The following is a 16,409-nucleotide window of genomic DNA, read 5'->3' on the forward strand; positions in this document are numbered from 1 at the left end:
ACCAACTGGCTGTAAATAAATACAGTACGTTCACAAAAAGATGATGTGATATTGATTATTGTTTGAAACTATTGTATTACTTTACCTGTATGCCTTATCTTTCCTCTAAAAACAAGTCTAACAACAATGTACAAAACACTTGACGTTGCAATAAACAATAAGACGAACACTGCAACAATATTACTGTAATGAATGTAACTGTAATGAATCTAACTTTCAATAAAATCAATAAATGAGAGATTAAAGATGGCACTAATGAAACGAGCCAGCTGTATCAAAATGATGCGACAGACATAAAATTAGTGTCGGTTTCAAAAATACAGCTTTGGCACAGACGACGATGAATATATGTAATATATATATATATATGTATGTATGTATGTATGTATATATATATATAATATATATATATATATATATATATATATATATATATATATATATCGATATATATAATATATATATATATATAGCCATTATAAATACTATCTATAATATATTATAGATAATATATTATAAACTATTATAAATACTAAATACTTCCAGTTTTTCATAGGTCTATTTAGTTATTTTTAGCTCTACAAAACTGCTCGTTATGTTGCTTGAAATGGAAAACAGGTATTCCCTTCATTATTTTAATGCAATGTCGTAAATCCAAACACACTAGAGCAACTAGTTTCTACTGTTTACTGCACTTTGTTATTCTTCTAGTAAATAAATTACTTCCACGTTGAAAAATAAGGTGGGTACTGTAGCATCTCACCGCAAAACACTTTTGTCAGTGCTGCACATTTGTGTCTGGAAGAGTTTGTGGAGGTGGTCGACAGGTAAAAACTCAACTAAGGTTTTTATGGGAACACCAATTAGCCTCACCAGTGAGTTCTTGTCACTTTGTTCCCTCAGGTACCTTCCACGGTGCGGGCTGTGGGCACTGACAGGGTGCTGGCTCTCAGACAGCGTACACAGATGCTCTGGGAGGCCTACTTCTCCTCGGTGGATAAGATTGTACTCACCACACTGGAGGTGAGAGATGGGTCAGCTTAGCTGTGTATACAGCGGCGGATCTGACAGAGAGGAAGGTCTGTCAGGGGAAATTAAACCAGTGCAGGATGCCATACATCATTAGCACATACTTAGTCCCCTGCCCTTAGGTTAATTGGCAAATGTACTGTCAGTTTTGAAAAAAAGTATGGCTTTGGTCTGCCCTCTGTTGGCCAGCAGTTGAAAATTGACATCTTTAAAACCAATAGGGATTAAACGTGCTTTTGTGATTTGATATGATTGTTATATTTAATGCTGCCGTCTTGATGTCTGTCAGATCATAAAGGACAGAGTGAACTCGCACATCTCCAGAAATAAATTCATGTGGAATGCCTTACCTGGAGGGCTGCTGGTTCTGCCCGAGTACTCAACGCACTTGGCACACTACCCCTTCTATTACTTAAACCTCGGTAAGCCTGTGCCAAATCTTTTGAAATATGTTGTAGTATGCATATTTATTTGGAATGGAATACTAGATGTACTTCATTCTGTGCCATAAATTATGCTCTTAAGAATAAAAGTTTATTATTGGCATCTATGAAACTCCAATCTTTCCATTGCACAAAATGTTCTTTATGATGGGTGGGGTGTGGGGGGATCATTAGATTATTAAAATGTTCTTTACACTAATAAAAAGGTTCTTTGAGAATCCCCAAATGGTTCTATGACAGCGCTGTAAATCCCCTTTTGGAACCTTTATTTGTAAGAGTGTGTATTGCCTGAATACGAATTCGACTGGAACAACAAGCAAGCAAATAATGAATAATAACAAAATGCACATTATGAACAAAAACTATAAATATGTTTACACATTTATATTCTATGTTGTTGTCACATGACCTCATTATTGTATATTGCATGTTTTATTCTGGGAACTGAATCCACTTATCACCTTAGCTATTTAGCATTTTTGTCATATTTTTTGTAAATTGTGTTTATAATATATAAATCAAACAACCAGTCAAGAAAGATGTTAATAATCATGGTTGATATTCAATCATCATTCATTCATTTGTCACACTGTAAGGTTGATTGTATTGCATTATGGGATACAGTATTTCACACAGTATGCTCTGGTTGTATACTGCATATTTTGACAAATTTAACAAATGTAATGATTTGACTGTATGCAACAGTATGCATACCACAAAAAAAAAAAATGTATTAGTTGTTTGGTAGCAGTGTTTGTTATTAACCAAAATGAAAACTATTAAAATAAAATATAAATATTAGACTAAAATCTTAAAAATTAATTTACAAAAATGTTTTATATGGAAATAATAAATATTGCCTTGACAGTTAACAAAAATAAGTCTGAAATTACTAAAACTTAAATCAAAAAAATAAGTTAAAACTAATTAGAAATGTTAAAAATGAAAATGAATAAAAACACACAAACTGTAAAAAAAAAGTACTAAAACTTAAACTAAAATTAAAATGAAAACTGAAAATAAAAGTTAATTCAAAATATTAATAAAAATACTATAATCTAGTGCTGTCAAACGATTAATCACGATTAATCGCATCCAAAATAAAAGTTTTTGTTTACATAATATACGTATGCTTTCTGTGTATATTTATTATGCATATATAAATACACACACACGTTTATATTTCAGAAAAATATGTTAACTTTATATATTAAATATATTTATTTATAATATAAATTATATGAATATAAATATAGACATGTAAATACATCTCAATATTGTAAAAAATATATTCTGTATGTTTGTGTATTTATATACTGTATTCATAATAAATATACACAGAACACACACATATATTATTCAAACAAAAACTTATTTTGGATACAATTAATCGCAATTAATATTTTGACAGCACTACTATAATCGCATATAAATAATATTAAAATAACACAGTAATAGTTTGCCATTTCAAACATTGCGCAATTGAGCGCTATACTAAGTATATATTAGGGATAGTGTCTCAATGGCAAAGCACGCTCACTCTTTTTCCTCTGTTGATGTAGGTATCAGTCCAGGTCAGGAGTTCACTGCAGTAATTCATGCCACCTCACCTCTGGTCTCCCAGTCTCAGCCAATCATGAAGCTTCTTCAGGTCGTCTCCAAATCTAAATACTGCTCACAGGTACAGTACTGCAAAGACAGTGTTTATAAAAATATAGAGCAATACAGATTTTTACAAACTTAAAGTAGCAGTTATTGCACCACTAAAGAATGGCCTTTTGTCAATGCAGATCCACATCAGTTCAGTGTTAATATAGTTGGACACAGACAAAAGCCAACAAGAAGACACCTCAACCAGTTTGGTGTGCATGCTGTGATAGTGTGTGTTCTTGTTTGGGTTTCTTGTCAGATCATCATCCTGTGGAACAGTGAGAAGCCGCCCCCTCACCGGAGTAAATGGCCGCCCATGCCAGTGCCCCTTATCATCACAGATGGCAGAAGGAAAGTGAGTATTCAAGTGAGAGAACAGTCAAGTCATGTCTGTGAGAGGTGGTGAGATCTTGCGCTCTCTCTCTCCACCTCGTGTCTCACGCAGCTCTTTTCTCTGACACCTTCTGTGCTTGCAGACGAGCAGCCGTTTCCTGCCTAATGCAGCTATTGAGACGGAGGCAGTTTTGAGCCTAGATGAAGACACAGTGCTGTTGACCAGCGAGGTAAAGAGTTCCCTCTTCATCCTGCATGGTTTTATTTCACTTTAATCTATTTGAAATTAAACTTTCATTTATTTATTAAAATTGTGATCATTATTTTATTTATTTATAGCATACATCTATAGTATACATTTTTTTAGTTTAATTTAATAAAAATTCACTGTAACTGTAAAAACAGAACTAGCCACCATGATTCTTGGGTGTTCTAGGCGGTTGCTATGGTGCAGTGTTGTTTTAGTATATCTGAGATGCTATAATAATTTTTTAATAATAATTTGGATTAGTTGAAATTTTCATATTTTCAATTTTCAATCTGTTTTAGTTTAGTTTTAGTAGTTGTGTTGTGTTTTTATATATTTTTTAATGTTTATATAGTTTTTATTCATTTTTATTTTACATTTATGTATTTTAGTACATCAAGTTAAATTAAATGAAAATTAAAAATGTTTGTTTCATTTTGTTTTATCAAATATGCATTTTATAAATTCTCTAATTTTCATGTTTTTGAAGTTTGTTTTTATCTAATATTTATTATTTTTCAGCTGTACATATATATACATGTATATATACACATACATACACACACGCACACACATATATATAAATATATATATATATATATATATATATATATATATATATATATATATATATATATATATATATATATATACATACACAAGCATATATAAAATAAAATTTCTCATTTTTATGTACATTTTTGAAGTTTGTTTTTATCTAATAGTAGATGCCCCTGGGTCATAAAAAAAAGAATCTAAACTAAATGAAAAAAATCAGATTGCATTGTTTTGACACATGACAAAGCTAATTCGTGTTTTTCCTCTGTAATCTGACACTTCCAGATCAATTTTGCTTTCCATGTGTGGCAAAGTTTCCCCGAGAGGATTGTTGGCTATCCTCCCAGAAGCCATTTCTGGGACCCTGTAAAAAAAGCCTGGGGCTACACCTCAAAATGGACCAACGAGTACTCCATCGTCCTCACCGGAGCGGCGTTTTATCACAGGTAATTGGCTGCAGCTGACATATCCTGACAGTGTTGACATCTCTCACGCTTCATCAAGCTCTCTTACATGATCAGCAGAGACAGTGCCCTTGATTATGTGTTGATGTCTTTGCATCTCACAGGTACTACCATCACCTGTTCTCTCATTACCTGCCCTCCTCTCTGCGTGCGCTAGTGGATCGCACCTCTAACTGTGAGGATATCCTGATGAATTTCCTGGTCTCCTCTGTGACACACCTGCCACCGATTAAAGTAGCGCAGAGGAAGCAGTACAAAGAGATGCCCATCCTCCAGGTGAGGCCAGAGAGCCAACACTTTGTACTTAACAATTCTGCTTATAGGTTTACATACCCCTTGCAGAACGTGGTTTACATACCTTTGAATCTTAAAGAGATAGTTCACCCAAAAAAGGTGTTTTTAGGTCATTGTTTTATGAGTGATAAAGTGAGTGCTTGTTAGTGTTATGGAAGAATGACTTGATTTGAAATAATTGAGATAAAAGTGTTTTGGTAGTTTTAGTCCATTTTGGAAATGAAATGTATTGCTGTGCCAAGCTGAATAATAGTAATGAGAAGTGTGTCCTAGCAATTAAGTGTGATTTATTTTTGACGTCTTATTTCCTGTCCATTCTAAGGCACTAAGATGGCCCCATGGGCGAACCCTGAGCACTTCACCCAGAGGCAGGAGTGTGTCAACACCTTTGCAAGCTGGTTTGGATACATGCCTCTAGTGCACTCTCAGTTTCGCCTGGACCCCGTACTCTTCAAAGACCACGTGTCTGTCCTGCGCAAGAGGTACAAAGACCTGGAGCGCGTCTGAGCCAAGATGAACGAGTGGCGATGGGTCACAAACTGATACTAATGCTGATGCAGAGACTTATCTCTGTCCCTCCGTTACTGGCTGCTAGCTTGTGGTGGCCAGCTGGTGGACAAGAGACAGGTTTTTGCCTCTAATGACAAGTTCTCAATTTATGACTGACAGCTTCATGGATGAGAAAACATCATAGATCTGTCAATCATTCCAGCTACTGTTTGACTGGAGGAGTTTGTAGCATTAAGGGTGCCTAATGGTGCATTGGACTAACACACGAGTCACAAAGCAACTGACTGATTACATGAAGTGGTAATTACCTGACCAATAAAATAATTCCAAAATGCAAACGCTGTGTGTGGCTGTATTTGTGAAATTATGGTATTATTTTGCTGTTCCCAGCAACTGTGCCTAAAACTATTACCCAAAATGTGGGTAGCTAATAAATTATAAAAGCCATTTTACTCTTCGATATCAAGACATTAGATGAAAAGTATTATTTTTTGTCATGAATCTTTTATTTTTTTTAGACAATTTAGAGTTGAATTAGAAGAATACAATTTATATGAAAACATAAGGAAAAATTGTATAATTACAGATGCCCAGGCAAAGGACTGAAAGGGACGTTTGTAATGAATTGTTCAAAAACATTCTTGAACTCAGGATTCACCGAATTAAATCACAGACAAATCTCAAAGAGCAGTTACTGAATCAACATTGATTTGAAAATGAAATGGAGCTTTGTGCACTTAAAAGTTTGTGAAAATTAATGTTAATTTTAATGTAATTACTGACTGGTAGTTTATACAACATGTAGTTTAAGATGAAATGTTGCAGTTTTATTCATGGCTGGTATGAGTTTTTAAAAGCATACACTACTGCTCAAAAGTTTGGGGTAAGATTTATGTTTTTGAAACAAGACTTTTAAGCTTACCAGAGCTGCATTTATTTACAGTGTAACCAGAAATGTGAAATATTACTATTTAAAATAACCATTTTATATTTGAATATATTTTGAAATGTAATTTATTCCTGTGATGGCAAAGCTGAATTTTCAGCATCATTACTCCAGTCTTCATCGTCACATGATCCTTCAGAAGTCATTATAATATGCTGATTTGCGGCTCATAATTTCTTATTATCATCGATGTTGTAAACAGTTGTGCTGCTTAATATTTTTATGGAAAATGTGACAAATATTTTCAGAAATCTTTGATTGATAGAAATTGAAAAGAACAGATTTACTTGAAATATTGAACCTTTTTTTAAACATTATAAATATGTTTAGTTTTAGATGCATGTTACACAGAAGGTAATGTCAACTGCTGATGTTAATTCTGTTTTTGTATTTCCTAAAAGAAAAGACATGACAAAAGAGTTGTTTTTCTTTATTATTTTGTATAAAAGATTTTAGTTTACAAAAATCATCCTGCAATTCAGACGAACCTTTCCCCAGAAGGCAGATATCAGGAGTGTAATGCAGAGCGCAGGGAAACACACACTCTACCCGAGTACATATTTGCTGAGGAGCAACAGTGTGAAACACATCACACAGTTCAATGAATGCACAAAGGATCATATTAGGCACTATTATTTACAAAGCTTAGTCCGCAGTGCTCATTTATCATGCCAACAACATGGTTAGCTTATATCATCTGCATGGCTTTTACATTACTTCCTATTTCTGATGCTAATTCAGTACTTTGATAAAGCCGTTATTAATCAGAGCATTGGGATTTAACACGTAAATGAGGCAGGACCAGAAAAGAGCTGCCAAGCCTGATCTCATTTGTCAAGATGAAATATTATACATTTCTGCCGTACACTGCTATCCATGTGAAAGCACCTGAACGTGTGAGAGTGAGAAGACCGTAGATGAGGGCTGACGGAGGACGGTCAGATGTTTACTAGGAAGCGTCCCGCTGTCATTTTCGCATGGTGAGCATGGCATTGACGTCCCACAGGAGGTTCCTCATCTGGTCCATCAGCACCTTCATTTCCTGGTTCTTCTGCCTCACTTTCTGTTAAGAAAAAAACATGAGAGGAGAAGCTCAGAGCACTATTATTACATGCAACCTTATTACATGGCATGCAAGTATTTTTTTAAGAAATTAAAACTTTTATTCAACTAGGATATATAAAACAGATAAAAAATTACAGTAAAGACATTAATAATGTTACAAAAATATTTTGTCAATTATTTTAAATGACCTAATTTCAGACCTTGATCTAGATCACAGACTGGAACTGTGACCATGAGGTTATGTAAATCTGGCTATTGTATTGTTCCCAATGTTTCAAAAATAAAGAATAAAAAAAAAAAAAAAAAAAAGAAGGAACTAATTTCAGAGAATCAAAGAACCCTGAAAAATGTATCCGTTTCCACAAAAATATTACCCAGCACAACTGTTTTCAACATTGATAGTAACAAGAAATGTTTCTTGAGCAGCAAATCAGCATATAAGAATGGTTTCTGAAGGGTCACGTGACAATGAAAACTGGAGTAATGATGCTGAAAATTCACCTTTGACATCACAGTAATAGATAACATTTTAAATTGTAATAATGTTTCACAAAATTACTTTTTTTTTAATCAAATAATGCAGCTGTGGAGGGCATTTATATTCTACCTTTTATGATTAATTTATATTTTAACCTACAAATTACAATTCCTTAATTTAAACATACATTATACATATTTGCAGATTTTACACATTTTATACATTTACAGATTTTATACATTTGCAAATGATAGCAAATAAAAATACTTTTTAAATTATATAAATCCAAATTTGAATATTTTATATATATATATATATATATATATATATATATATATATATAAAATATATGTACATACATACATACATACATACACACACACACACACTTCTCATCCACAGTTGGTTCACCCTCCGCCCATAGTTATAGGGCTGTTTTTTCACCCAAATAAAAGAGCAAATATCTTGTAGGTATATACTGCAGTGTAATAGTATGTTCAGAGATATGAAACAATAAAACAAACCTCTAGAACCTCCTGTCTCTCCTGAATAACAGCTGGGTTGCACGGCTCCACTCTCACAGGTGTCGACTCCTCCCCCACATAAGGAACCAGCTGGAAGAATGAAAGGAAACACATTATTGAAATTATATCTGTAATAATAACAATAACAATAAGCCCACAAATAAGCCCACAAAGTATTTCAAAACACTTGTTTACTGTTCACACTGCCCTGATGGATCAGGATTCTTGAAAGATTAACTTTTTCCACACTATTCTTAATATTAAGTATAACAGCTAATAATACACAACATCACAGCTACCTCTGTTGGCATGAAATGAAACTTTGGGGCTTTACTGCTGTGGGTGGTCGCTGGTAAGTTAAATATTGTTGCAAGCTTTATACAAGTTTTTAATACATCCACATAAACTCTGTGAGGAAGTTGTTTATTCAATTTACATAATACATACAAGTAACCTTACATGTAAATCTATTTTAGTTGTGCAGTCTGACTATATGAGACGATATGAGGCCAAGTAAGCCTAGCCGCTTAATTTGCTATTGTTTAAAAATGTTTTTAATAACATTATTTTCATAATCTACACTATTGTAATGAATTCAGCCAAGCATGACATGTAATCTCAAATGTCATGTTGATACTCACCTCTATCATTGTATTAAATGGTATCTATGACTTTGGCATTACCAGTATTTTGCACATCTAAACCCTTTATGATCAATTCATGTTAATAAGTAGTCAATTATTCTGCTATAAAGATCTCACTGAATTACATTACATGCTATCAAAATTTCATCTTCCTTTCTGCCATATAAATAAATACCAGCAACTGCACCAAATTGAGTATGAGCTCCATACTCTCATTATACCATACTTGTGCTGGATGATGATTAATTGCATCAATTAACAAATAAAATACAAAAAATACTTTAAGATCTGATGTATCAAATATGATACAAAACATTGTAGTGCTGGATGATGATTAATTGCATCCATTAATATTTTAACTAGGAAAAGGGCTGAGTTTATCAAAAGGCCAAATGAACAAACAGAAGAGGCTATATTGTGCATCAAAAAACATGGATGAGCCTCACCTCAGCTGTAGACTCCTGGAGGTCAGGTGTCATTTCTACACAGCGTTCATATAGCAGACGCAGCTTACGGAAGAGCAGTGTCAGCTGACGCAGATGCTCCTGCAGCTTCCCAAAGCGGTCCTGATAAGCTGCATGACTCTGTGTCACACCGTTGGGAAGCTAGAAGAAACACAACCAGACTTTTCATTCTATTACGTATTAGTGTGTTTGAATTGTGGTGCATGTGCTTTTTAAATGCTGCTCTGATTATAAGAGATATTGATATTAAGTATCAAAATATGACATTCATTGAATAGTTTTAACTTTCAACATTTCTTATTTCTTAATCCAAATGCTGAAAAAAAAATATATATAGTACTAATAGTATAATTATATGTCTTGATTTGATCAAATGTTGCACTTGGACCATTATTTGATAATGAAGCAACTAGGAATGATTAGCTACTAGTACTGTGCACTAGCGTTCTCAGAATCCCTGTATATTTAAAAATCGTGGACGCACACTCACCTGAGTGGCCCGTGTGATCTGGAAGATCTCCATAGTGCGTGTGACGATGTCCTGGACAGTCTCCTGACCGATGCGGCACAGATACACGGGAGAGATTTCCCGCAGGGCACCTTGTGGGGGCACCCCGGGCTGCGCAAGGCCAGGAGGCATGTGTGTCTGCTGCTGCTGCTGCTGCTGCTGCTGGGGGGGCATGACAGGCATACCCGGACCAAGTCCCTTCTGCGGGAGTGGAGCAGACATCTAAAAATAGACATCATTCAAATATAAATCAAACCAAAAACAAAAAAAAATCGCTTTTTACGATACAAATTCAATTTAATTTAATTCAAGTTTATTTGTATAGCGCTTTTTACGATACAAATCATTGCAAAGCAACTTTACAGAAAATTAAGTTTCTACAATATTTAGTAGTAGTACTGAATAAATACTATTTAACATTGAATAAAATATTCAATGTTAAATATTCAAAATGTAATATTGAATAAAAACTATTTAACATATCTGTCTATTTATGAATGGATGAGATTGGATGGATGGAGGGAGCATTGAATTCCGCGCTCAAGTTCGGAGCACGGACTTTGTGTAGAAACTCACTGCGCTTATTGTTGTAGCTACTGGTCCGTAAGAAGTTTACTTCTGGTGGATAACAGTGATTATTGCTGAATAAATGCGGGACTACTCCACTCGCTCACATTCGATTTCAAACAGAGGAGCATTAGCCATTACCTGTTTCATCATTTCCTGTTTCCTGTGTTACATAGTCAGGAAAAGCAAAGCAAAGCACTATTTATTTATTAATGAATTCATTTGTTTTAGGTTTAATATTTTGGGTTATATTAATGTTATAGTATGATATTAATGTAATATAAATATTATAATTATGAATAGTATATTGTATTGATATTATTTATATTTTATTAAAACAATTATTCATGTACTATATTAAATCAGTCTTGTTTATCTTTTTAGTATTTTATTTAATTTCATTAATTTATTTTTAATTAATTTTAGATTTTGGTATTATTAATGTTAATATTTATATTACAATATAACATAATATTGATATTTGCACTGTAAGTATTCAAGTGCCTAATGTAATTTACCTTGCTTTACTATTTATTATTTTGTTTTTGAGTTATTTGCGTATGCATTACTCAACGTGCTTAATAAAATGAAAACCCTCTTATTTTCGCAGTCTGGCATCATATTTGTGTTATTTCATTCAAAATGTGCACATACACAGATATTAAGGCTTTTCATTTCTTTAAAAAAAAAACGGTTCTCAATATTATTCGCAAAATCAGCCGCACACATCGCATTGCTGTTTTTATTTTGTTTACCGAAGACTATTATTTTGAAATCGACTTCTCTCGTTATGTCTCACGAGCGTTTCCGCTTCCACGTAGCGCCAACGTGTGTGTACGATAATCCTGCCTGCCTCCAGGTTTGTTCTTGCATATGGTTTATGTTTATGGCTTTTTTTATTATTTGATTTACACTAGTCTACATAATTTAAGACATGTATATGTGTTGAATATGGTTTTAAAATATGTTTAGCTTAACGTTTGTTCGCTACTTAGTACACTCTTAACGTTAACGTTAGTTCTTTTACACTGCAATTATAAAACATCAAACAACAGTCATTTACCTTCACAGCTGTGTGATTTAACCTTACGTGAACTCTTAAATCTGTTAACCTGCGGACCTGATTATGCCTTAGACATTTTTTCAGTCCCGAATCTAACATATTGAAGCACTATCAGTAATTACACACCGGTCATTACATGCATACATTTGGACTAGTATCTAAAGAAGTTGACAACTTCTGATGCATGAATAAATATCTGATGGTTGTTTACAGGTTGGCCCAGAAGATGGCAGAGAATGGGTGTCATCTCAACCCAGAGGAAGTCCCTACCCCGCAGCATCCACCCAGTACGGAGCCAAATGCAGCAGAAGGGAGCAGTTCTGAACCCAGTGGCCTGTCTCCGTCTCAGAGAGAGGTTCTGGAGCGCTGTCTACATGCTCTCACTCATGCTAAGAATGACAGCCACATTTTAGCAGCACTTCTCCTGGTAAACAACAGCTTATCCTCCTCATCCACCCTACACCGAAAACATATATTGTATAGCTCATTGTTTTCTCTTGCATTTAGATCACAAGGTTGTGTCCACCAGGACAGCTGGATACTGGGACTCTACATCAGATTTTTGAAGCGGTAGGATTTAATCTTCCCGCACGCCTTCTGGTTACAGCATTTCGGGGTGACGACAGCTCCGGGTTGCCCCCGGAGGAGTTGATCTCTCTGGGCACTGCTCTATTGGCTGCTCTCAGCACGGATGCAAGCATGGTTGCTCATCCACAACTTCTCAGCACAGTACCTCTGATCCTGAGCATACTGGAGAACGGACCCAACTGGACAGAAAAACAGACAAAAACACTTGGGAATGAAGACCAGAGCGGCTCTGGATCTCAAACTGGAAGTGCTACAGATCCCCAGACCACTTCTAGTACGTCTGCCTTGGATGAGGCTTTGGCTTGTGACTGCTATCAGGTTCTAAATGCTGTATGTGCTTTACCGCAAGGCCCCGAGCAGCTTCTCACCCGTGGTGCTGTTCTGGCTCTATGTAGAGCCGTAATCAAAAAACAAACTCTCAGCCATGAAAAAGGGCTTCCGCTGTTGGGACACCTGTTGTCATCAAGCATAAGACCACGGGCTTGGGCTAAACACTCGTCTGATCTTCTCTTGCTGTTGCAAAACGTTTCGCAAAACTTCTGCCGAGTTTCAGATCAGGACAGGTTAGAGATATGCTCTCAAATTCTACCGTTTCTTCCTCCACCCGGGGTCGAGTCAGAAAGCCTGGTGCTTAAGGAGATTGTGGGTAATCTATGGGCTTCTCTGCGGCCTTTGGTTCAAGGCAAGCTCAGTCAAGAGCATTTAGGCTCGGTTTTGGTAGTATCTGCCTGCCTTCTGGACCTGTATGGATGGGAGTCAACAGGACCTCCTAAATTCTGCTGCTTGCTGGTGAACCGGGCATGTGTGGAGGTGAGGATGGGTCTAGAAGAGCCGCCAGGTACAGAAATCTCCCCCCAGCTGCAGCACATACTTACTGCCTGCTATCGCATCATGGAGGCAGCTATGGAACAAGCCTGTAGCCAAGGGACAGTTTCAAACCCTGCTCAGATACAGACCGCTATCACTGGCCTGAGTCTTCAGCAGAGCAGACAGGTCCTAGGAGCTCTGGAGGAGGCATTCTCAGCTGAAATTTACTATCTGAAACAGGTGAGAATGCAAGTGTTAAACATATTCATCAGTGTATTATGGTTCAAAAGTTTGTGGTCTGTAAGAATGTTTCTGAAGAATCTTTTGTGCTCACAGGGGCTGTTTATTTGATCAGAAATACAGTAAAAACAGGAATATTGTGAAATATTATTACAATTTTAAAATAACTACTTTTCTATTTCATTGTATTTTGAAATGTAATTTATTTCCGTGATGGCAAAACTGAATTTTCAGCGATCATTACTCCAATATTCAGTGTCCTGAAGATCTTTCAGAAATAATTCTAAGCTAAATGGGTGCTCAAGAAACATCTCCGATTAATGTTAGTTATAATGTTAAAGTTTTCTTTAGAAAAAATCATACTGACCCCAAACTTTTGAACAAAGGTGTATCGTTAGAAGTCTGTTGGAAGAACTTGAATTAAATGGGAAAATACTTAGAATTATAAACCGTTATTCATTGTTTCCCCATTTAGGTGGAGCAGACCAGCTATGATGATCCATTTCTGTTCGCCACTTTTCGCTCCCTCTGTGCATGGCTTGCTGAGGAAACCTCATGTCTGAAGGAAGAAGTCGTTGACCTCTTGCCTGTTCTCGTCAGCTATGCTAAAAGTCACTTCAAGGGAGGGGAAAAAGGCAAGGGACTTGCTGATTGGATGTCAAAGATGTCCATCAGCAGCAGTTCACAAGATGGGACCTGGAGCAGAGAAGCTGCTCTTAGGTAAGACATTACTATGACTTTTTTAATAGAAGGTTCCCACAGTCCTGAAAAGCTCATGGAAATGAATAAAATAAAGTCTGCAAAATATGTATATATTAATTCACTTTTGATTCTTTTTGAGATCTTATGCTGTCTGTTTAAGTGTATATATGTTACTGCTCTTTCTTAGATATCTTCTCCCATCTCTGTGCCACCTCTCCGCTGAAGATGGGCCGAGGCGGGTTCTTCTCTCTCTGGATACTCCAGCCTTGCTTGTGGATTTTCTGAGTAAAGGTTGGGCGTCTTTGAGAGGTCAGAGCGGGAAAACGGTGACCCGAGACCCCAGTCTGGAAACAGCGTGTTCTGCTTTGCTTAACTTTGCCATCACAGAGCCAGAACGAGTCAGGTACACACAGATCTTCACTCACATACTGGATAAGCTATTCCTTTACCATGACTTGATTCACTGCTCCATTGCGCTCTCTCAGGAATGATCCTTGTTTCGTTGCTCTGGAGAGCATGCTGAGCGAAGCGCTGCCTGTTCTTCTCCATAAGCCACGCCTCTTGGTCTTAGCAGCAAACTGTTGCACTTTGGGTCTCATGATTGCCAGGCTGAAGTCAACTTCCACAGGTACTACTGGCTTGAAATGATACAAATTGGTTAGTAGGATATACCATTTTGTAGGATGTATATTTTAGTAATGATGGATTTCATAAAAAGAACTAAAAAGAAAACAAGTGCTTGGCAGGGTTATTATTATCTAAACCAAAACTTAACCATAAAAAGTCATTTTCATTACTTGAATAAAGACAATCTAAATGTAAAAAAAAAAAAACAGAATATGTTTATTGTTGCTGCTTAATAATAATGGGTGTCTTGAATCTTTGCAGACCCTGTAGAATTAGGCCAGCGGCGTTTCTTCTCCTCAGTTCTGTCTTTTCTCCTGAGTGCTGTGCAGTCTGGACAGGCTTCTAAACCGGCACGGATCAGCGCTCTCTGGGAGGAACACTGGGAGGAGGCTGGAGAGCTCTGGAGGCTCAGTTTGCAGGCTTTAGGTGGTTGTGTTCGAGCTCAGCCCTGGATAACCACCCTGATCAGAGATGAAGGATGGCTGCAGAATATCTTCACTCTGCTTGGATCCAGTGGACGTCTCCCAGACCAACCTTCACAGGATGCTCTCGAGGAAGTCCTCTGTGCCATTGCCAAGCAATGCCCGTTGTGTCGCAAGGACATTATTGAGCTACTCAAGAGTGTAAGCTGTGAATCTCTTCAGGGTTTGCCACAGCTTAGCAGAATATTGGTGGAGTAGAATTTGTAAAATACATATTTAATAAGACAGATAAAGCACTTATTATGCTGTCATATTTGTCTGTTTGGCATATTAAATATGGAAAGGATTTGTAATACACTTTTTGGCCAAAGTATAAACAAGAATGTTGAATAAAAATATTTCTGCTTTTGAGGTGATTTATTATTTTATGCATAAAGTTTGATTTCTTAAGAAGCACATTCTGATAAAACGTACCTGGAATTCACTGCTTTGAAACTGATTCATTTGGAAGGTGTATTTATGTAACCCGAAATGTATCTGATGCACTGACCTGCCGGTGTTGTGTGGTATTATGTCCACTAGGTGGCATCCTTACAGCAATCTATAGTTATTCACAAACAGCCAAGGAATGATTTAGTTACAAACTGTCGTGATCAAATTCACAGCATGCCATAAATGTTAGCACCAGAACAGTTGTTAGAAACCATGGACATATTATTTATCATAAACGTTTTGGGTTACAGTCACCATTCTTATAAGTTTTTAATTTTAGATTTTTGCAGTTCACTTTCACGGTTCTGGTTTGAGAAGTGGCGTTTTGTAAGTACAAACCTATAGTTTTTCAATGATGATGAGTTTTTAAAATGAAACGTTTCAAGTGAAAACAGCATGCCACAATAAAAACACTGCTCTCGCGACTTGAAATAACGCATAGGTTAATCTGTCGTGTCCTTTCAGCAAATTAGTACTCACTTGCTATTGTGGCCCTTTATAACTACACGTAATGCTTAAGGGATTGAAAGTAAAAAATAAAAATCAGGAGTTTTCCCTGATGTCAGTACTGCTCGCTTGCGGCTGTGTCTGCAAACTTAGTGAGCTGCCTACCTAGACAGTATCTTCGGGCACAATGTTTAACTTATTTGATTAAAAACATATTTTGATTTTAAACATATATACAAAAACAAAGAAAACTATGCCATTCATTATCATGGCACATGTCCAGAAATGAGAATGTGA

At 36.1% G+C, this 16,409-nt stretch overlaps 3 protein-coding genes across 6 annotated transcripts in view; 2 read left to right on the top strand and 1 right to left on the bottom strand.

Moving 5' to 3' along the window:
- LOC109075419 (exostosin-1c) overlaps positions 1-5,866 on the top strand; it is a 50,621-nt gene extending 44,755 nt beyond the window's left edge. For both annotated transcript variants that reach the window (XM_042744862.1, XM_042744863.1), the window contains 8 exons: positions 904-1,023; positions 1,319-1,451; positions 3,035-3,153; positions 3,382-3,477; positions 3,599-3,685; positions 4,546-4,706; positions 4,829-5,000; positions 5,340-5,866. In XM_042744862.1, coding sequence (XP_042600796.1) covers positions 904-1,023; positions 1,319-1,451; positions 3,035-3,153; positions 3,382-3,477; positions 3,599-3,685; positions 4,546-4,706; positions 4,829-5,000; positions 5,340-5,525 — 1,074 coding nt within the window. In that variant the 3' untranslated portion in view covers positions 5,526-5,866. The remainder of the gene's footprint in view (positions 1-903; positions 1,024-1,318; positions 1,452-3,034; positions 3,154-3,381; positions 3,478-3,598; positions 3,686-4,545; positions 4,707-4,828; positions 5,001-5,339) is intronic.
- Positions 5,867-6,888: 1,022 nt separating this feature from the next.
- Positions 6,889-10,889, bottom strand: LOC109075443 (mediator of RNA polymerase II transcription subunit 30-like). Of its 3 annotated transcripts, none has more exons than XM_042745550.1 (5): positions 10,734-10,889; positions 10,140-10,358; positions 9,632-9,790; positions 8,542-8,631; positions 6,889-7,537 (listed from the first exon to the last, which is right to left on the bottom strand). In XM_042745550.1, exons 2-5 carry the CDS (start codon positions 10,338-10,340, stop codon positions 7,442-7,444), a joined length of 546 nt encoding a protein of 181 aa, XP_042601484.1. In that variant the 5' UTR covers positions 10,341-10,358; positions 10,734-10,889; the 3' UTR covers positions 6,889-7,441. The 3 variants fall into 3 exon arrangements, with proteins under 3 accessions (XP_042601484.1, XP_042601483.1, XP_042601482.1); XM_042745549.1 differs by having other exon boundaries at positions 10,140-10,379; XM_042745548.1 differs by having other exon boundaries at positions 10,140-10,379; positions 10,866-10,885.
- Positions 10,890-11,480: 591 nt separating this feature from the next.
- Positions 11,481-15,582, top strand: LOC109075430 (neurochondrin-like). The gene is made up of 7 exons (XM_042745085.1): positions 11,481-11,583; positions 12,001-12,214; positions 12,295-13,422; positions 13,898-14,142; positions 14,312-14,527; positions 14,610-14,752; positions 15,013-15,582. The coding sequence occupies exons 2-7, from the start codon at positions 12,014-12,016 to the stop codon at positions 15,429-15,431; spliced, it is 2,352 nt and encodes a 783-aa protein (XP_042601019.1). The 5' UTR covers positions 11,481-11,583; positions 12,001-12,013; the 3' UTR covers positions 15,432-15,582.
- The last annotated feature ends 827 nt before the right edge of the window (positions 15,583-16,409 follow it).

The sequence above is a fragment of the Cyprinus carpio genome, chromosome B19, assembly GCF_018340385.1.
Source record: "Cyprinus carpio isolate SPL01 chromosome B19, ASM1834038v1, whole genome shotgun sequence".
Taxonomy (NCBI): Eukaryota; Metazoa; Chordata; class Actinopteri; order Cypriniformes; family Cyprinidae; genus Cyprinus; species Cyprinus carpio.

Bases quoted from the DNA above. Each gene is read 5' to 3' on its own strand.
- LOC109075443 (XM_042745548.1), bottom strand. The intron at 9,791-10,139 runs GTGAGTGTGCGT...TGTTTCTTCTAG, and splicing joins AGATCACACGGGCCACTCAG to CTTCCCAACGGTGTGACACA. The intron at 7,538-8,541 runs GTTTGTTTTATT...TTTTCTTAACAG, and splicing joins AGAGACAGGAGGTTCTAGAG to AAAGTGAGGCAGAAGAACCA.
- LOC109075430 (XM_042745085.1), top strand. From the start codon at position 12,014: ATGGCAGAGAATGGGTGTCATCTCAACCCAGAGGAAGTCCCTACCCCG. The intron at 12,215-12,294 runs GTAAACAACAGC...TCTTGCATTTAG, and splicing joins TTTTAGCAGCACTTCTCCTG to ATCACAAGGTTGTGTCCACC. The intron at 14,753-15,012 runs GTACTACTGGCT...GAATCTTTGCAG, and splicing joins GCTGAAGTCAACTTCCACAG to ACCCTGTAGAATTAGGCCAG.